The sequence below is a fragment of the Dermacentor andersoni genome, chromosome 2 (assembly GCF_023375885.2).
Source record: "Dermacentor andersoni chromosome 2, qqDerAnde1_hic_scaffold, whole genome shotgun sequence".
Classification (NCBI taxonomy): domain Eukaryota; kingdom Metazoa; phylum Arthropoda; class Arachnida; order Ixodida; family Ixodidae; genus Dermacentor; species Dermacentor andersoni.
The window spans coordinates 144,388,032-144,409,986 of NC_092815.1; the positions used below are offsets into that span (position 1 = coordinate 144,388,032).

Below are 21,955 nucleotides of genomic sequence, written 5' to 3' on the forward strand. Positions count from 1 at the left end.
GCCTTGGAAATAATGTGGCCCCGTAATCACAGAACAGTACTTACGCATTATCTTTTTCGCAAGAGCAAATGCCAAGCAATGTTGATGTTGAACATAATAATAGCGAAGTGGGTCCGCCAACGACAAACAGTACTCTTCGTGAAATCGGCTCCCGATTCGCCCTGTTAGCTTCTTGCTGTCATTGCGGTTTTCTGCGCAATATTACTTAACCAGGTGTTTACTTAACCTTTCATCAGGGCTTGCGCGTTACAGAGAACAGGGACACTGTGTCACATGTGAGCGAGAACATGGCGCATAATGTGAGCACAGTTTTATTAAAAATAAGAGATCAATCGATCGAAATCAGCACTCAAAAAGTGACATATAATGTGAGACAGGATACAAGGAACATTTCAGAAGATTGGGCAATGCAGTCAAATATACTAAGTTCGCCTACACTTCCTGGTTTGTCGTGGCTGCTGGCTGGGTCACTCGTATCTCAGGTAACATATTTTTGGATATATATACAAACATTATATATGCACCGAACTAACGCACGATCGAACGCGCTTATCTGAAGTGCTAACATGATCACCTCTGTTCTGCATGACAAAAAGCAAATACATTCTTACACGAAACCTTAACATACAATGTCGGCTCACATGTGTGTGCGAGCACACCGACTTGATAATTGAATGATGAATTATATCGTCATGTCGCACGCAGAAAAACTGGAAACGAGGAGGCGTGTTACGAAACAACCTGTGTAAGAGATAAAGCGTAGCGCTTTCTTCTTCGTCTTCGGATCTTTCACATTACGAGAAGGAGTCCGCCAAAACTGTTGTCGTTGTCTTTTGTCGTCTACATAGAGCTGACGTGTCAATTTTTACGGAATGTTTCGATTTACTGCATTTTTTTGTTTAGCCATCCGGTATGTGCCACTTGAAAAGTGCCTGTTCTTGGCCAACGCTTCAGAATGGGTATCTCCCACTGTGAGACAAGAGGTATAAAATCTGTAAGTGTTACTTGATACGTGTCGTACTTTTCTGTGTATCCGCCTGTCATTGCTATTCTTCCGTAAAGACAAGCATCATACATGGCCTTCGTCCTCGTGACGTCGATGCGCGGACGTCTCACACTGTGCATGCGCCTGAATTGGAGTTTGCACTTCACCGCAGCTTGGGAGCGATGTAGTGCTAGAACATAAATATTGGATGAGAATAAGGTCGTTACTTTGTGGCGGATAAACATAAACATTACAATACATTACACCTTGCATAGGATGGAAGTAAACAGAATTGTAAGCATCGGCATTAGCCGTGAAGCTTTATTTACCCACTTACTAAAGTTTCGCTTTACATAGATTGCAACATGCGCGTTGTATCTGCATATTTTTAGCGTCTAAAACGAGGATGTGACAAAAGCTCAGGGATTAATAGGGAACACAATGACCGCTTTGCTAGCTGTTAAACAAAAATTAGTAGATTTTGTAGTAGTGTATTTTGTACTAGATTAGTAGTAAAATTAGTAGTAGACAGTGTAGAATAAGGGGCACCATATAAGAGCCAGACACATTAGATAGCCGCAATAACTCAATAACTACAGTAAACAATGTAGTAATTCGAAATCTTCAAAATTATCACATATTTATAGACTGGATATCAGGTTTTGTATTATCGTACGCGGTGTCGTGGCTAAGGGATCTTGTCTAACGACTTCGCAGAGGAAGTTGGGTGTTGGCCCACCTTGTGTTGCTGAGGGGCGACGACTCGAACGCTCGCACCACCTCCTCGTCGGCCTCCCTGAACTGCTGCTCCAGCGTGGCGGTCAGCTGCCGCGTCTCCCGCTGGGCTTCCCGCAGGTCGGCCACCATCTGGGCCTCGCTGTTCGCCGAGGGCTGCGCACCCTCTTCCTCGCCTTCCTGGTCGTCCATGAAGCCGAGCCGGCAGGCCAGGATGCGCCTGGTGGTGGGCGAAACGGCCACCTGCCGTGCGTGAACGGACACCACGCTCAGTGCCGCTGTTCACAACACGGCGCACTGAATAACCGAGCCCTCCCCGACGTATACCGTCGCCGGTGTGATTAGACAAGCTTTACTGCGAACGGGTGTCGTGAGCTTTGCTATTGGTCGGTCGTGTTCGTTCGCAGCGTTTGATTCTGGCACGGAACGACGTAACGCAAAGAAGAACAACACACATCGACTACACGCAATCGCAGCTATGTTTCTTTTGAAGTGGTCTCTTTCGAATGGTTCTAGAAATATTTTTAAATCGCCTAATTGAAAAGCATACTTTAAACTGTGCCCACACATGGCCCGCAACACGGTTCTCATTCTGTCAAACGGTGCTACATTCAGTTTTTCCAGGACACCGAGAAAACTTGCGTATAATGCTCGTACAACGCTTTAGAGCGCTGAAATAAGCAATTTATTGCAAGCGCCATGAATGAATCCCACACTTAAATTTTGGGAGCACATTACGCACTTCGGGCGTAATACTATACTAAGTATACTAATAATATACTAATATACTAAGTATGGACATGCTGCAACATTTTGTTCCCCCAGGACAGCAGCTAAACGGTCTACGCCCTTCGGTAAACGCGCGCATAAAGCTTCCGAGCGCTTGTATAAGTAATTTACGGCAAAGGCCGCAATTAACCCACACACTTTAGACTTTGCTTGGCCGTTGCACATAACGTAAACCCTTGCGCTGCCCCACATTTAAACCAAGCACGAACTTAACACCAAATTCATTTTTACCAGGATAATGGGGGCAAACATTCTACACGGCTCGTAAAACATGCCGCTAACGGTCCCTAGCGCTTGCATAAGTAATGTTGCAGAAATGCTGCAATTAACCTGTGTCCGCTGTGAGAGCCTGCTTCTTTCGCAGGAAATGAGTTCCGAGCTGTAACAGTCACTGAATTGCAATGATGTTTCTTATATGAGCTTTTAAAAGTTTAGGTGTATGGTTTATAGATCTAACGTGGGACACGCACGTTAATTATTGTAGACTTGAGGTGGCTGCCCTCGTTAGATTCATGCATCGAGATAATTTAATTCTTTTAACTAAAGTTGTTGTTCAAGTCATAATTACGTCTCACACTTTTGGTACTGCCCACTTGATTTGGGTCCCCGCTACTGAAACAAATCTTCAAAAACTTTACATTGGTAAGAAGAAAGCTCTGAGTACTCGACCACAAACCTAGTAATTGCCTCACTGCGGAGCGTTTCTCTTAAGTCCAAAATAAGAATGGTGCTTTTCCCTGTATAAATTACGACTCCTCCTACAGCAAAAACAAGAGATAATGCACAATGTAACGACACTGTGGTATCGACTTGCTGTTCTCCAGGTAGACTTAATGCGATCAGCATTGAATGACATTCGCATAGAAAATCATTAATTGAATTCTGTACGAGTATATTCCGCATAATTTGACAAAAGACGTCATGCAAAATCGAGTCAATTTGGACAGTTCTTTCGAATGTATATCAGAGCCAAATGCCCACTTCCTGCAGAAATACACCATGAACTGACCATGAAAACGAGAATATATAGAACCTACGAGATGTCAGCGTTGCAATTACCTTAATGCGGTTTACTAGTTTAGATCCGGGCACTATATAGTCCAACTGTTGATGGTTCTTTGTAGATTACTCTGTTACTTCCCACAACGGTCCCACGGCCTTACGTTTTGCTCTTTGTTAGTGTTGTCAGGCCTAAATGTATTTCTGGAGTTCCGCGTTCCGGATGAGTTCTAAAATGGTGTACCGGGTTTTGTTCTTGTGGAATGAATCTAATCTGGGAGGAAGCGTCGACTTGGTTATGGTTTTCGGTTACTCGTTTGCAAACTGCGCAATGGCATGAACACTCGCAGCTAAGGAGCTTCCAGGTTGTCTTCTTCTGCCGAGAACGAATACTGGAAATATTTTGTTTAGGCACTTTAGTACGTGCTTGTATTGGCGCTGTAGTTCATCTGCCGAGTTTGCCGGCCTATAGATTCTCCGGCCGATTGAATCGATTGACCGCAGAATTTAAAGTCGTCGAGTAAAGACTAGAGTCGGTGGACGTGATGCAGACGCCCAGACATTATACCCGTTGACCGCTGTTGTGCAAGTCAAGAAATTTTGAAATGGAGAGGAAGTGACATCGCTTGCTCACCTGAACCACTCGACTCTCGAGTCGGAGCTGTCCTGGAACTTAGTGCGTCCCAGTTCGTAATCGATCCAGTCCTCAAGGCACTGGCCCGCCTCGTCGTCACTAGTGATGCCCGTCGAAGATATGTACCTGCGAAGTCGAAACGAGCCACACTGGGCACATTTGCCGCTGTAGAGCTACAGCGCACGCATGCTTTCTCGTTTCCGGCGTGTCTCACGTATTATGTGAGCTGCACGCGCAAGAAATCGTGTACGTGCATGGAAAATAATAATGCTAGCCGTTTTTGCTTGCGAAATCCTTGAGCATAGTGTATAAAATGTGTCTGTAGTATTATCCCTGAATTGGTGATAATACCAATATTTGAACAAACGGTGTATCTTGTAAGATCGATAGACTTGCTTCACAACAAAAGTTGAAACAGAGAACAAAGTAATGAAGGGGCTGAGGAGTAAAACTTTCAATTTTACTGCTAACATTTCCGATGAACTACGAAACGGAGACGCGATCGTATTCTTTTGTTTGTTCCTGGTGGTGGTCGTAAACTTTATTGAAAAGGGGAAGGGGAAAGGGGAGGTGGCTGAGGGATCGGGCTCAAGTAAGGCCCTGGACCTGCTTGGCCTTCTCCGCCCAGTCTACCAGTTCAAGCTTTCAGTCGACGTCCTTGGAACTGAGCCAGGCTGCCCAGTCAGTTTCAGTGCTGACGGGGGAATGAGAAAACGCAGCGAGGTGCATTCCCACATCATGTGTGTGTAACCCTGTTTGTGAACAGAGCCTACATAGGTCGCTTTCCTTGCCCCCTGTGATCTTGTTCATGAACTTTGGGTGTGGGTATGTGTTTGTCTGGAATCGCCTAAACGCGACCGCTTGCGTTTTATTGAGTTGCTTGGCCGGTGGTGGGAGCGCGCAACGCCTCAAGCGATGCCTATGGGCTATTTAGTGATAAGTTCAGGCGCGGCACAACGCGACGTAACATAACAATATGCAACCTTAGAACAAACCAGAAATTTGCTATTTTCAGGGCAAGCATCGGAACCACCATGGCAAGCCGACTTACTCCTCGTTAGTGTGAACGAGAACATCGGCTACATTCATTCACTCGCTAATCCACATTGCACTCTTTCTGTCACTTAGTGGCATGGAGTAAATGTGTGGCTCCTGAAATGGACCTCTGCGTTCATGCATGAGCATGATGCGAAAGGATGGGAAGTTGCACTGCAGCGCTCTAACACAAGGCAAGCGAAGACGTATGAAGACATGCACACAGCATGATGACACAGACAGGACAGGCGTTCATATTTCTTCGCTTACGTCTTGTTAGCTCAATGCAGCGCTACTTCGCGTCCACGGTGAAGAACAAGCTATTCTGCTAGAAACTGCTCACTCAAAGGCAACGTCGTCCTAATCGGAGAATGAACCAGGATGATGCACGGGATGCAACAGTAGTTGGAGCTTAAGGAGATTTAAAGAAGGGCTGTCAGCGGGGGATTGCGTGAGAGCTGGGCGTGACACCTGGTGTCGAAATCGGGGCATGATGACGAGAAGCGCGCGCTTCCACCAACATGTGTCAATAAACGACTATAGTATAGAAAACAGTATTTAAGAAAGCGTATTTGCGAATACACTGTCAATTGCTTCATTGTAATTCGGGTGACCTGCGGGCTACTTCGCCGAAGTACACTGTCGCATGTTGGGCTCTGCTTTTCGTGCTTCAGCATACAACATATTGCAGCTTGCGAGCAATATCAAGGCTGCAAATCACTACGTGTTCTCGCTCAGGGCACCTTGAACCCATCGAGGATCCATGTAGGCATCAGAAGGGCCTTGCAGGAACACACCATGAGCTCACCACAGAGTCCTCATTAAAAAGGCACAAACAGGCGCACTGTTCACACCTGTCCATGTTCGCCTACTTACCTGGTCGCACACATACAAGCGTCCTCCTTTCTCTCAGTGTGATCTAAGATTTAACATACCTCATGTATTTAGCAAGGCCACTAACTTCCTCCCGCACAGCCTCACAATCAACCCCCGCAACCTCTACCATATGGATGGCTACCGCTGCGAACCTACATCAAACAAGTGCACCGGGCAAAATATATATAGCAGGCTCTGAAGAATGCTGTTATAAAGGCCCTACACAGAGCCGCGTAAACAAGTACAATGCGCAGTTAAAATATTCCTGTATAAGCACTCCCTCGATAACGATCGACGGAAGAACTTGTGCGGTAAGATATGCTAAGTTTATCATATATGTTGCTATGCGCATGTTTTATCAATACACGTGGGTTTGCACACGCTCTGCTGCAACTTGTGCTGTGGAGCGCATGATAGGTTCAGCATGACGGTGTTTACGGATGTGCATATAGCGGTGGGCCCCTTCTTGCAATAAATTTGCCATAACCACCGCATTGTGTGTCCACTCCTGTATGTCCCTTCCCTATAGTCTACATCTATTTTTGCATCACGAACAAGCCCATTTTTATTGAGATAACACTTGTACCCTCCAGAGGTATTTTTGCCGTGGCCGTGATGTTCCGTATAAAGTCCAAGGGCGATAACACCGTCACCACGCGAAGTGTGCTGTATGTGCGAGTGAAAGCGTTCGAGGGTGATCCGACAATCGCTGCTCAATCTCGCGTGCGCAAGTGAAGAAAGCGGGAAGGAAGCACGCCGTCTTCTGAACCGGGAGATGGAGCAAGTACATTGGCGCAGCCGTGGGCGGTCGGGCAGCCTTTATCTTGAAAGCGATCTGCTTTTGGGTCAGAGTATACGTGGGCAGACGGGGTCGTAGCTTTGCGTGTGTTATGTTGTCGCCGAGCACTGAGTTTGCGTTCAAGTGATAGACAGCACGGAGGTAACTTCGCTCGCTGCTGCTGCCGCGCTTCCTCATTCCAGCGTTTTGACAGCGGGTATCCGCAGTCATCGAGTGTGATGTTTGCATGTTCGTCTGTGGGCGCTGACAGCACGCCTGTTAATTTAGTTAGTAGCAAGTGTTTACAAGTTTATCCTGCCAACAAAGCTACTATCCTTACTTATTATGGTTGTCTGCTGATTTGCTATCGTAATCGATGGATAGCCTTTCGGGATAAACTGTGTTTTTCTTTTCTCTCGAGGAGAGAAGAATTTTTTACACTCCCTTCCGCTGATCAAAAGGAGTAAAAGAGTGGATGAGTTAAGAAAAGAGGAAGGAAGAAAGAGAAATATAGCGAGGTAGACCGCAGGAAAGCATACTATCTTCACAGCGACATTACACGCTTTCCGCTGCATGGGAGAGAGTACTATTTGGCTCTGGTCTTCAAGGCAGCATTGTCTGATGTCTAATATGAATAATTTGCAACGTAGAAATATTGTTGTCGGGTCCTTAAACTCGTATGACTAATGCAGATTGATCACCAACAAGCGAGCGAGGGATGCTTCTGCTTTGAGTCGACTTTTCGGCAAGAGGAGTCGTCTTCCTCAGACACACGCGCCCTTGTCAAGATTCTGGCGCCAGGCCGAGGCTTCCGTTGTGCCAACAATGAAAAAGAACAAGAAAAATCAAACAAATATCGACGACGATTGTAACGTAAGCGAACGCCGAACATGTCTTATTATTGTAATGATGTGCTCGGAGGCATGTAGTTGTTGCTATGACGATGTTTAGCAGGCGCTGGTTGCTTCATTGCGTAATTCCGTAGAGAATAGAGCCGTTAATCAGCATCTATGTAGCTGTAGCCTATACAGCTCAACATAAACGCCAATCGGTCACATGTGTGCTGTTTCCAGCGGCGTGAGCGCCAATGTGGAAGGCGACTGCGATCCTCTTCTCTCGCCGCCCGCCGGCACCCTCTCCCGCAAGGCGCCACAAAGCGAAGGGGTGGCCAAACAGGAGGAGGCCTGTCTTTCCCGAGCGCCCCACTACAGCTTCTAAAATCTTCAGGCCCGCACGAGAGCACGGCGTTCCGCTACGAACATGCCCCGCAACTCGGTCGCGCGAATGCGCGTGCCCTTTGCGTCGGCGCCTCTGTATTGGCGCTGAAAGCACGACTGCCACGAAAACGGGGCAAGAGCCAAATAAACATGTCGTCACTCTGCGCAACGGCGTCGCGCCTACCTGAGCTTATCGACGATGTCGTTCTTGAGCCTCTCCTCGGCGTCGTGCAGCTTCTGGAACTCGTTGCGCCACACGGACCGGTGCTGCTGCATCAGCGAGGCTGCCTTGTTGCGTGGTGGCTGCAGGGGAGCTCCGCTGTCGCCATGCTGCTTACCCTATATACGGTAGGGACGAGTGCAGGAATCCGTTCAGCTTCACCTCTGGTATTGCGGCGTAATAGGACACGAAATAACTTCGAGTAAGACTAGGATAGAAAATGAGCGCCCTTTCCTCTCCTCGTCTTACTTCAGTTTGTTCCGCTTGTAACTACACCGCCTAATAAGTATGAACCAGCTGGCCCAGCAACGACTGGCAATAATTTACGCTATAACGGCCGGCATTGCTCATGGGCCTGAGACGATCGACACTGAACTTTCAACGTAAGCATACACCTAGCTTTATCGCGCATAGTAATTAGTTATTCTGCACATGTGTAAAATTTCAGCCCGGTCCACGATTCCTCTGTCTGCCGTGAAATGTTCACAAACCCCAAACGCTTTTATGCCGTACGCGGTCGCTCGCTAAGAGACAATATGAAATTGCGTGATTATACGGGCTCGTTAAAATGAGGCCACGTAATTTACAAGTGCATCTTCAACCTGCGTTCACTGTAAATTAAATATGTGCAAACCTTGTAGGTCGCCACCCGAATTCCTCTGCTCGCAGAAAACGTTTCGAATTGTCGAGAAAGTGACGAATGCTCTAGGGCCCGGCACCGACGCAGACGTATACAAGGGTGTAGATGTGTTTCAAAAGTTAACGGTTGGCAAGTTAAATTTTCTGCTCAACGTTACAAAACCGAACCACCCCTTCTGCGCTAAACTGGAGTGTGTACAGGGTGAAATGAAGGAAATCTGTAACTTTGGAATGGCCGTGCGTTGCAAGTAAATATAGACGGGCCCATTACCCTGCTGCTCTGCGAGTCTGGCGTCTGGTCGCTGCGTGGCGGAGTCGCCTCGTCCTGGTGTTCCTCCGTGGCTGACACGATGGACTTGCGGGCGGTCTTCCGCGTAGGTCGCTTCTTGCGGCTGGCCTTGCCCGCGACTGGACTGTGGTTGGACTTCACCTCGACTTCCATTGTAGCGCTGCGTTTGGAAAGACACCGATAAGTGTGGTTCGAAATTTCTACACTCGGGTAATGAAATGATTTCTTTGCAAGTATAGTTGGATAAGCGTGGGATTACATTTAAGCTAATGCTTTCATAAAATGAAACTCCACGCAAACTCCACGCACTGTGTGAATCGGCGTGAAACATGGGACAAGAAGCCAGCAAATTTACTGTGTCGGGGGAAAGAGGGTCGGGAGCGATTGGAAAGCCAGTAAAGACAATTAAGAATATGTAAAGAAATAATAGTTGACATTTAAACAGATAATTAAAAGTCCCACGATATTACGCAAAGAAAAGTGTTCACACAAATCTTGCTGGTAAATCTACTTTCTAGTGCACACCGCTTCGTTCCTGCATGATATGGCATTCGGAATGATTATGCTGACTTCATGATATTTCACAATGTCATTAAGATATATCACTTTAAGTTTTATGATACAGTTTTCAGCACTGATAAGTATTTAGGAAGGCTCCGCAATGGGATTATTCACCTGAGATGGCGTGACTATTTCTACAACGCAGGTCACGAGCTAACGGATGTAGTATACCGCCCACATGATTCGGGCAAAACAAATTTCCTTAATGCGGATTTTAAAAGTTTGCTGCTCTGTTACCGAGCAAACACAAGCTCATTACCCACTACCTACTGCGCAGGGAAGAAGTAAGATGGAGAAGTCGGCAACAGAAAGTTTCCTTTCGAAGACTTGGCCTGAACTGAACAGTTGCGATACTTCTTTCGTTTGGGGGCTTCTACGCCGGGATTCAGCAGTGCGCTATTGCCCCGCCATTCGGGAGCTACTTAATGCCTAACCGATTGCTCAGTTAAACTGAGATTGCTCTTCTTGTCATTTAATTTTTTCGCTATTAAGTATACGTATCCTTACTGTTTTTCTTAAACGTGTCATATCACCTTTCCAGATGTTTAACTGTATAACAGTCCTGACAATTTCTAGTTTTAACTTGCAACATTCAGTAGATTTCTTGGCCCATCCCACATTATAGTTGTTAGCCGTATATTTGTTCAACAACAACACAAGCAGCAGACAAGGCGACCACAGCGTGCGTGCAGCGTGGAAGAGGCGAAGGCTCGAAAGAAGCGCCGACGGGAACAAGAGCGCCTCCGTCACGCTGCGAAGCGTGGTACAGAACGCGATAATTTGCTACTTCATGAACGAGAAGCGGACTAATGGCGCTCGGTGGCCATTCTTTATTTATTTAGATGTAAAAGCTGCAGAACGCAGGCTACGTCAGAGTCGGCTGTCCCGAAATAAGACCATGTGCAACGAGGTGCGCGACGAGCACAAACATGATGCGAAGCGGCAACGAGTGGTCACACTGAAAGAGCAGCGCGTCTCATTTGCATGCGGGAGCAAGCACTTGGCCCAATAGAGCTTTCCTACTTAAATTACTAGAGGGAACTCTGGCACTGAAACTCACAGAGGCTCACAGTCACGTTTAAGATATGAGTGCACTCATTAGAGAGTATGCTGAAAAATAAGTTGTTTCATAGGTCATGTACGAATGCTAGAAGCCGAACCCTTGGTCACGAGTCACACCATGAGTGAGTGATGAAGGATATTAGGTCGTTTCTGCAAGCTGCTACAGAGCTTCAAAAACATAGATGTTTTAAGCTCGGATCGTGGCATAAACAAATCTACCGCAATTATTGCACTCACGAATGATTACGTAGAAAATGAATAATTTCATGACATCCTAGTAGAAACGTTACTGAACCGAAAACATGGCAACATTTAGCTTCCAAGCCGTTCGCAATAAATGAAGAAAATGCGATGAGCGAATGACAATGATCTTGACCGAGAAGAGTGGCTGAAAGTACGTACCACCCTTTCCTGGAAAACAATTTCGAGCCCTGTCTTCTTGTGCGCGCACCACACGGCAGTTCTCGTAGCACTTGGCCAAGGTGTGATGAGACCGGAATGATAGATATATGACATTTACATGTTTTCTGAAGCTTCAGCTAATGTTTCGTGTCGTTATCGTTAACGCAGTCATTCTCGACGATAAATGCTGAAACGTCGGTTTGCTGCGATGCGCCAGCGTTCTGCGCTGCCGTTGTAAACAGAGGCAGTGAAGGCCGGCTGAGGAAAGCAATTGACGCGTCACCACGTGATCAAACGTGGTGACGCGTGATCAAACGTGGCGGTGTCCACGGGAACACGGTGAAAAGCGTCTATGATATTACTACAAGTAAATATCGCACTGCTGTGCTTAAGATCCTATGCGAATGATGACTACTACATCAAGTTGTCTAGTCTTGTTGCTTGTGGCTTCAAACGCTGTAATGACGCTATTGATTGCGTTTTACATATTAAACTTGCAACAGCAGATAGTTTCCTAAGCACAGCAATGCGATGATACTGTGTGCACATGGTTAATCGTTGCGAATCGTTGCAATTACAACGCCAAGTGTTGTCGAAACTCCTCAATATGCAAAGTCGGAACGCCAACTAAAGCCAGAAAGCAAGTTGTGGAAAATTCCGGTACTCCTCCATTATTGCGATGCTGGCTGATCTACCATAATCTGCAGCTGCAGCAGAGATTAGCGCCAGAGCTATTCCACGGTAATTTTTGCAGGAAACTCTATGCTTCTATGCCGGCACGCCGTGAAGCACAATAACGATGCGGGGCGGTTCAGAATATCGTCCTCGGGGTCGCGCGCGTGCCTCCAGTCACCGGCACAGCAGAGCGTCAGCCAACGCAACGGCCTTCCGGACATCTAGTCTCCGTCGGTCGCTCAACGACCGTTTTTCAGGGCCACACAATGTTCCTTTGCATAAAGGCCAAACTGGACCCTTCGTCATTCAGTGCTACGACGCGTTCATTTACTCGAGGCTGCTGCTCCTCAACACACACTGACCGTTGTTCCGTAGAACTGACGCTCACCATGTGCGGCTATAGTGTCCTTATAAGAAGGACACTTCCTTTTTGTTGAATCAGACTCATTTTTATTGAGTTATTAAGTGTAATACACAAATGAAGATACAGTAGCGGCCCCGATTTCTCTTTGTGCCACCACCAATACTTCTTCGGAACATTTTTTCCGCTCTAGGACTTCTTCTCCTCCATTAACATGAGTGTAGACACTTTGTAGCAAGGCGATCTCACCGGAAGACGTCATGATGCCAAACCGACACAGATAGGGCGCGTAATATTACGCTTATATCTTTTCTAAACTAGCATCTTGGGTGCTGCGGTTCACCTCAACAATTGAGTTCTGACGTTGCATTCTTCATCTATTGCTGTCGAAGCGTTACGCATGCTAACCAAATAACTAAACGAATGAACGAATCGTGACCTGTCTCTCTGCTGTGTTTCCAGTGTAGTAGTGTCGGTTATAAACGGGCGGCCTGATGTGCCCAATGGTTTCAATGCAAACCCTATGTACCGTCAATCGCCCGTGGGAGCTGCATTCACAGGTCCAACCGCAGAGGTTACGGATACCTACATAGCAGACCACCGTTTAAGGTGGCCTCCCATGCGGCATCAACAGTAAAGCTTGTCGGCGAAAAAAGAAATCACGCGTCTACACGCCCTTTTATACCGTGTGTCCCTGTGGACGTTAGCCCAGCTGATCTACAAGAGAAAAAAAGAAAGATGTAAAAAACACGGTGCAGGATAAAAATATATGACCTACCGTGTGTGGTCGTCAGAGGTCTTACGACCGAGCAACGCAATTCCTGAGATCGGATCTTCCACCGTGTATTTTTATTCTTTTTTTTTCGTTGGACCACTTGGCTATAGCGTTAGTTGGTATATATCCGGCAGACCGGGTGCAACGTGAATAAGGCCGAAGGAGCACCCTCAAGTCAACGATCCGCAGAAGATACTGCAGCGAAGTATTGAAAATTCATTGCTAGCAGCTATTGTCAGACTGAAGGCGTTCCTCGTCAAGCAAAAAAAGTGTCACGCATTGAACGAGACTTCAGTCAATACCAGTCATGCATTGCTTTTGATTATAAGCGTCACATGAAGCCATATACGTGGACCGAAATGCTGATTTATCCTCGAGTCCGAACTCATTGTGTAGAGACAGAGTTTTACGAGAGTGAAACAGCGGGGCTCACTCACCCGACTGACCAGTGAACACCGTATAGCTAAATCCGCGCTAACGGCAACCAACAAGCGTGCATGCGTCGCGGTGAGCGTCGCGTCCACTCTTGCGGCGCTTCGCGCTCTGTTAATTCGCGTGATGGCGGGTCGCACGTTTTTGTCTAGCGCCGCTTCTTTTCTTTGATTTCTGGCAGAAGGCAGAACAAACTGCTAAATGTGGTGCGGAACACGAATGTCCTCATTATGATTACAAGCCTGCATGGCTGTCTGCTTGCGGTTATCACGATTTCAACCTGACTAAGTGACGCAATACGCAGTGCCTGTGTCTCGCGCTAATTGCATTTTTACTTTTGATAACAATCGTGAGTTAGGGAGAGTTTCTTTTTTTTTGCAGTGCAAGAACATAAAAAGAAACGCGCACCCGCGAATGAGAGATAGGGAGAAAAAAGAAAAATCTAACGATTGCTGCAAGCTTTCTTCTTCTATTGCAGATTTCTTTATCTTTCGACGTAAAATAGTGGCAAAAGAAATCACGAAATCTATGCCCGGAAACAGCACAGCAGTGGAGTAGCCAGGCATTTCTTTCGGGGAAGAAGGGGAGCAGGGGAAGGGGGAGGGCGGAGCAGGCGGGTGTTTTGGCACGCTGTTTTATGTCAGGTGTCCTTGCTGCACAGAAGTTCAAAGGGAGGGGGAGGGGACGTGCTCGCTGTATCCCAGTTTTATATACCCAATATGGTGCCAAAGAGATTCACGGAGGAGTGTCACATACCTAGAGGCACGTACCTACGCAAATGGCCCACATTTTCAGATTGCGAAGCCTTCGGAATAATCGGCCCACATTTTAAGTTGGATAGGTGTGTGCTGGTCGGACAGTGGTAGTAATGGTATTTGAATTAATACCGTATATATGGTTAGTGACTGACCAACCGACTGACCGTCCGACCGGGTGACGCGAAACGGGGTTGGGTTAAGCAAGGAAAGCTTCGCTTTCTAAGTACCAAAGTTTTTCCGTTGTTCTGGACTAGGTACGCGAATTGCACTGCGCAATAAAGAGCTGCAAGTTATTCTACACTATGACGAAGCCTAAGACAACGCGCGCTTTTCATCATGCTAACTTCTTCATTGTTCTTTACAGTCACGTCGAGGAGGAGGAGAAGGAATGAACGTTTATTGTGATAAACAGCGAGAAAGTGTTCTTTCTTCGCTCTAGGTGGGCGTCTCTCTTAGTCGAGGAAGCCGTTGGATAATGCCGCAGCCCGGGCCTGGTCCACCAGACTTCGCTGATCTTCCAGGCTCCGTGCCTTTAACAGTGCCTCCTACGTTTCTTCGATCGCTTGTAGCGGTTCTGAGGCAGTCAAATCTAGGAATAAAAATAATAAAAAAAAAAGGATATAACCCCGCACCTCCGCCAGAAATGTTACGGGCTATATTATACTTACGAGCAAACATTGAGAAACACTGGCAAGATGGCATAGCCCTGCTAAGGCTACCACGAGCACAGCGCACCAACCAAAACCATTCTCATCGTCTTTGTCGACGGGCACAGCAGCCCGCCACAATATGGTTCAGGAAAGATGCGTGTAAAGAAGATTGCAAGCTAGGCAGTCATCGTCAGTGTGGTTGTTATTCTGAATGTCACCAGTCTCCGAACATGGCATACCCCTTTTCTATGAAATGCGTACGTGAAGTTCTTCTGTAAGGAAAGAAGCAAGTTACTGACCACACATTCAGAACAAAACTACTTCGCGGCATCAGTAGGGATCCCGTATTTACAATTTTTAACCAACTTCATTCGGCTATGGTCAGTGACCTGCTTCTTTTCTATAGCAATGATTATAGCTTATCAGAAGGCTTTACGTCGAAGTTTCGAAGACATGCATGATGAGCTTCTACAACCCATTTTCTAACAAGACGTCTTTTGTCACACGCTAAAGGTGAATAACACTTGCACATTTTTTTAAGGCTGCAGCAGGGAATGACTGACTATTTTGCGAGGTAACCGTTCCCTACGAATTGGTATCTTCCCGTTTCTCAAATGAAAGCACCTAAATTAGCAAGAAGTCGCACTGCAAGAACAGGCCAAAAATAGACGTAAACTCGGTAGAATACGGGACGATTATAGGTGAAGCGTTTTCGTATCACCGAGGAAAAAATACGAGAATCTAGAGCTGATTATGATAGCTTTATTGGCATTCTGCTTAAATGTTGGAGCGACGACAAATATTCACGTAGCATTTCTAAGATATTTACCTGCTACCACATCGTAACTAGCTTTCTAATTACCTCCCTTAACTAGTAAATTTACGTGTGCCTCTGAAGATTCCAATCCTATCTTTTCCATGCTTTTTTCCACCAATACCACAAACGTCTTTTGCATATCTCAATCGCTGACAAGTTATCGTTCCCATTCTTTTTAAGCCCAAGTGCCCTATAAGGTAGACGTTAATTACCTGTGGTGTCTGAGTGAATACTAGTTATTTGCCGAGTCATCTGCGGATTTTTTTTTTTTCTGCAGATGACACAAGCTTCGCTCTGGTATTCGCTTCGGCACATTTATACATCTGGCAGCCCGCTCGGCCCTAAAAAAAAAACCAGGCACTGCCATTTTTATTTTTGTAGATACTTTCTTTCTTCATTTAATTCTACCCGCCGTCTTTCTAAAACGACATGCATTTTTTTTCGTTTTTTTTTTGTTATCATCCGATATGGCGCTCACACCTCCGTTGCACCAAATGTAAAACGCGTAAACGAAGCAAATAAAAAGGACGATGGCGCACTTTCCCTGCAGCTCCTGCGAAAAATTAGCTTACGCGAATCCTACCATGCACGACTGTTCTCGACCGGGAACGTGCTTCTGGCCCCCTCATAACGGCCACAGTTTTCCCACATAGAAAGCAAGCGTTTTATGGTCCTGCGACGCGTTTCGTTTTCTCCTGCTCCACAGCATTTAGTGAACAAGTATGAGCGAGGCGGAGAGGAAAGTATTGTTCACGAAGGTAGTGGCTCTAGAGTGCGTAGGCAAGTAAGCGCATGTCGTTTCTCAGAAATAAAAGAACGTTTTAGGTCAGTTATAGGCCTGAAAGCAATTATGCGAAGTATTCTTTCCTGGTCCTACAGAAATATTCATTCGCGCAAGCGACTATTTTTACCGTGCCTAACATCACCAACAATCATTTTCAGTTTCTTTCATTACTTTCAGAGAGAAGGTCAGCTGAAATGAGACTGCGTTAAAACTGAGTGGCACAATCGGGAAGACGAGGCACGCCCTGACGATCGTTATTCGAAGCAAAAAAAAAAAAAAGTAAAGAGCAAGTGAAAGAGGTCAAGCTGGATTAATCGTTTCTGTAATCAGGTTACGCAAATTAGGACGCGCGAGGTTATGGTCCATTGTGCACAAGCGTGACCTAATGCCTCCGGACAAGGGAGAGCTAACGCAGGTAAGGCTCGTTATGCAGACGGTTCGTTTTTCGATGATTGAAGGGAAGTGTGCGAGGAAAAGCGTTCGATACGATACGCATACTTTCAATTTTGCAAATAGCCAATCGATTAGTAGGAACGCTGGCTGGGTTCGTTGTCTGTCTCTCTTTTTTTCCCCATAGGCCGCAACGTGAATCCGCTCCAGGAGAATAGGTAATAGTGCGGTGCGAACACGACAAAGCGCTCGTATTGTGGCTACATTGTGGGCTTTGGAATGAGAAGGTCACGTTGCATGCTTGCAAAGCAAAGAAACAACGAAACGAAGACATGCCTTTTTATGTAGCATACCATCTGCGTGAACGGTTACCTAATGCATGGTTGATTACAAATACTTAGCATTCAGATAGTCTGTGGACCAACGCCGTGACGACTGAACGCTAGCAACTTGCGCCTCACTGAGGTGCTGCTAAGGGGGGCGATTGTTCGGAGCCCAGCAGAACGTCAGAAAGAAGCCGGCGGCTGGAAGTGCTCAAGGACAACCCAAGTATGACTAATATAACGAAGCAAACAGAGCTCTTTTGAGGTTAGCTCTTTTGCAGAAAATCCCCCCCCCTCCCCCCCTTGATTGTTCACTTGTTTTTTCCTGTGTGAGAGAGATATTTGCCTTCCCAAATGCGTTGTAGCGTCGCATCTGTAAATTAGACGTTAGGAAGGACGTGTTAGAACTTATAGTTATGAGTTTGGTCTCGCTCTTACAAGGCGGTCATTTCTCAGTCTCAAAATTACCGAAGCATTGTTTTTAAGTACTTCATGGACAACAGATTAGTTCCCCGGGTCTTGAATTTGTCCTATGTACGTTTTGTGCATACCGTCGTCTGCTGTGCACTGGAGCCATAGCCCTTGTCTGATTTAGGCAGGGCTTCATTTTACACGTTATTATGGTCAAACAAAGGGTTACGGTTATTATGGACAGCGTACCCAGTAGAAAATGCAGCATGTCATAAGGCAATCAGTTTCGCTCGAAAAAGAGCGCATGAGGTCGTTTATACCTATTGTTTCTTTCTTTTTTTGAAATTTCTGGACGACTGCGGGGAAACAGGTAGAAAACACTGACAGACTTATATTGGTGGACCGTGCCTTTCTTAAGGCCCTACCACTGACACTTCAGCATTGAGTACACGCTGTTTTGGAAAAGAGCAGCAGCATTTAAGTTTTTCAATTGAAGAGTTCACACAAGGGAGTAGGAACGACGGCGTGCTTTCCTTTTGTCTTAGCAAAACCTCAACGGAGGAGCACTAACAAAATTGAAAACAGTCAGGATCAGAATACTGGGTGGGAGTGACAAATGTTGTTAGATAGCTCAAACGAACCTTATTGGGAGAGTAGTTAGCGTTGCACGAATTGGTAACCAGGGTCGGGATATTTTGTTGCATCAGCTAAAGAACACAGATAAGATTACCAGTTAGAAAAAGAGGCCTCAAGAGGAAACTAGGCCGACAGAGGAAGAAAAAGAAAGGCAAGATAGTACTGGAGGCGTTAAAATGTCTATTAGCGAAAGGAACAGCAAAAGGTGGGTCGCCTTAGAGAAAATAAACTTGTCGAAAAAGCTCGGCCACTCAGAAACCGGAAAGAGCAATGAAGGAAGACGAACGACGATGCACTTTCGCGAGGCCCTCGCGGGAGCAGCGCGATTTAGGCTTAAGAGTTTTCCTCGCTGCGTACCGCTAGTCCAGTTGTGTAGGTAAAGTGCTGCACGCAATTTGAGTGAGACCACGCCTGCGCCCGGGGTCACGTCGTCCTGCTCCACCCACGTGCCGATACGGTGGTCCGTGCGCACGCTCTGTCGGGGCTTCGTCGTGTCACCGCGGGCGCATAAATGACGCGTGAAGAGAGCGTACCTCTAGCCCCGTTTGCTTGCGACGTAGTGCATGATACGAGGACGGAATTGAACGCTAAAGAGAAAAAAAAAGTGATCAGGAGACTACGCAGGTCAAGGCTGATCGCACCGCCGTCACGCATGTGTTGGTACATTGTTTCCTTACGTCAACATTTGAGAAGAAGAAATAAATGATCAGATTTGCGAACTGTTCGAACCTATAGCAAATCCATTAGATGTTCTTTCAGTGTATACGTGCTTTGCTTATTGGAAGGGAGCTCTACGCTGCTTACGATTTTGATTTTATTCCGCGCCTCCACATTTAGTTCTCTCATGCACTCGCTGTTGTCGGAATATCGAGAACTGGAGTAATTTCCCAGTACTGAAGGTAATACTCTTCAGAAAGGCGTTTTTCAATATTGCTGCCCGAAAATACTATATTTCATGAAGAATAAATCACTCATATGGCATGCGGAACTGGCCCTAGAAGTATCTCAAATGGGCGCCAAAATTTCATTTCCCCTACAAAAATAGTCTTAGCTTCATAGCCAGTTGACCCAACTCCTTCTTGAAAGAAGCCAAAAACTGAGAAAAAGTAGATTTTTCTCTTTCTTTTCTCATTGAGAATGTGAATCCATAGCTGGATTTGGCCTTTCAGAGATTTTAATATTCCCCGAAAATGGCATCGCTGATCATTGGTGACAGTGAGCTTGTTTGTACATCACCCACTTTTTTTCATCGTAATTGGAATTCTCAGACTTTGGAATACTAACAGAGTTGTTCTGTTTAAGCGCTACACACAGAAGAGAGGGGTGCTTCGTTTCTCGTCAAACACGAAAATAAAAGGCGGTTCCATCCAAAAGGAGCAGTACTGACTGCGATCGTAAGATTTAAAGTTGCTCTGAAACTGCTCCTGCGGTGTTCTAGTACACGCGTGTCGGATTGAAGTCCCTAGACATTTTAGAATGCAGCTCTTAATGGCCCGAACGTTCCTGCGACGAGCGTCGGCGTCGGCGGCGGTGGTGGCGTAACCAAGCTAATAAGCACAACAGCGAAAGATGAAAGAGCGAACGCGGAGCGGCAGATGAATGACGCGAGCTCAGACGGCGGAGACCAATGAAAGCGGTCCCATAGCGGCCCCTTCAGTGACGTGCGCGCGGGAAAGGGGGTTTTATGCGGAGCCGCCCGGCCGCTCGATGAGAACTCCTATCTGGTCTCAGCCGGACCACGCGTTTCGTACTATTGTCTGCTCGCGTCAGCTCTCACTCGCGCTTGTTTGGTTCCCTCGGTTTGGTCTCGTACGGGCTTGTTTCGCTTGTCACTGTTTGCGATTATTTTGTAATCTGATGGTACGCGCCACGCGAATTCTATGGCACTTTCTGGAAGCCAAGCGGCACCAGCGATATAATTGGAACATTGGACGAGTTAAGCAGGACCCACACGGCACGATCCGGCGTCCGATCCGAACGTGCGACGCTGCATGCTTCGGCTTGCGGCATACGACGATTCGGGCCACACGGTATACATGCATGCGAACGAGCGAGCGGCGCGTAAGCTCCGCCCAGATCCAGCGAATTGTGGGGTATTTCCTGGAAGGAACGCGGGCATCATCGACTGCGCTCGAACCGTCGACGAGTCATGTGTAAAAGCCGACACGCTCGACCCGCAGCTCAGATCTCGAGGTTTGCTGACTGCGCGCGCCGCTATCGTGCTTTAATTAAGATGAAGATTTAGCTCGGCTGCTCCTATCTAAATACATGTAAAAGAAGAATTCGTTTTTCTCGTCAACCACTGCACGAAATTTGACGAGATCTGTTGCATTTAAAAGAAAAACTTAAATATTAGTGACTGTTGTATTCGAATTTTTTATTTAGATCGTCAATATTTTATGAAATATCGGCAAAAATCGAAACTTTTCAGAAAACGAAACTATCCAGTTTACAACTACGCAACTCAGCAAGAATAAGTGATATCACAATTCTGTGAATTGCATATGTCACACATGAATATAAAAAAAAATTCAGTAATATGGAAATACAGCCTTTGCAGAACCCTCGTACACAACGTAACAAATTCATGTAAGAAATAAATTGGCATATAGAATTTGTCCGCTCTGAATGATCTAGTGGTTGCCGTTTACAGAACCGCGATATCTGTTCTTGATGCAGAGCTATTAATTTGTAAACTTCGTGCTTCTAATTCGAACTTTCTAATTTTAGAAAATATGTTTCACAAAATTCAGGCCCTAACTCGAAATTCCGCGAGCAACAGTCACTAGAATTTAGCTTTATCTTTTAAATGCAACAAATGTTATTAAAATCGGTCTAGCAGTTATCTCATGAAATTGTTTCTGCGTTTTACATGTATTTGAATAGGCCGCGTCAGAGTTGGGCCCGAGCTAAAGCTTCCCCTTGAAAGGAATATTTAGCTCTGGACCCACTATCTGGGAAAGCAGACATTGCTTTTCTCGGCAACAAATATGCCGAAATAGATGACGTTCGTTGAATTGCAAAGCATATGTGAAAATCTAGTGACTGTTAGTAGTGAATTTTTCATTTAGGCCGTCTATATATTCAAAAAAATTGCTGAAATTTGCAAATTTTAAGATAACGAAACTATCAAGTTGGTAGCGCTGTAACTCTGCAATGAAAACAGATATCACAGCTCAGAAATTGTATCTAATAGTACATCTAAAGCTGCAAAAAGTGATGCCTTATGTGTGGCTCCACAATCGATCACCAGTATGAGACTAACACTTCTGCAAAACTCTTGTAAACAACGCAACAAATTCATTTGAGATATAAATTGATATATCAAATTTGTTCACTTTCAATTCTCTAAGGGATGCAGTTTACGGAAGAGAAATATCTGCTCTATATACAGAGCTACGAATGAGTAAACTCACGTGCTTCTATTTTTATCAAACTTACCAATTTTTGAAGATTTCTTTTAAAACATTCAGGGCAGAAATCAAAATTCCACAAATGACTCCGATTTAACAGCCTCTTTCAAATGCAACACATTTCATTAAAATTTGCGAAGTGCACGGTTATCTCAGAAAAGCGTTTCTGCGTCTTACATGTATTAGAATCGGCGGCATCGCAGTTGGACCGCAGCTAAAGCTGTCTGCTCCTTGTTTTGTAGGCACAGGTTCGCCCAATAAAAAGTTTGTTTCGTGATTCACGGGCGCGTTTCTCTGATCATCTCCGTC

At 45.9% G+C, this 21,955-nt stretch overlaps 1 protein-coding gene across 1 annotated transcript in view; it reads right to left on the reverse strand.

Annotated features, from left to right (window-relative positions):
• Positions 1-21,955, reverse strand: part of LOC126540958 (uncharacterized) — an 81,191-nt gene that overhangs the window by 15,428 nt on the left and 43,808 nt on the right. The window contains exons 2-5 of the mRNA XM_050187775.3: positions 9,179-9,356; positions 8,233-8,387; positions 4,143-4,268; positions 1,725-1,940 (exon numbers count right to left, since the gene is read on the reverse strand). Coding sequence (XP_050043732.2) covers positions 1,725-1,940; positions 4,143-4,268; positions 8,233-8,387; positions 9,179-9,349 — 668 coding nt within the window. The 5' untranslated portion in view covers positions 9,350-9,356. The remainder of the gene's footprint in view (positions 1-1,724; positions 1,941-4,142; positions 4,269-8,232; positions 8,388-9,178; positions 9,357-21,955) is intronic.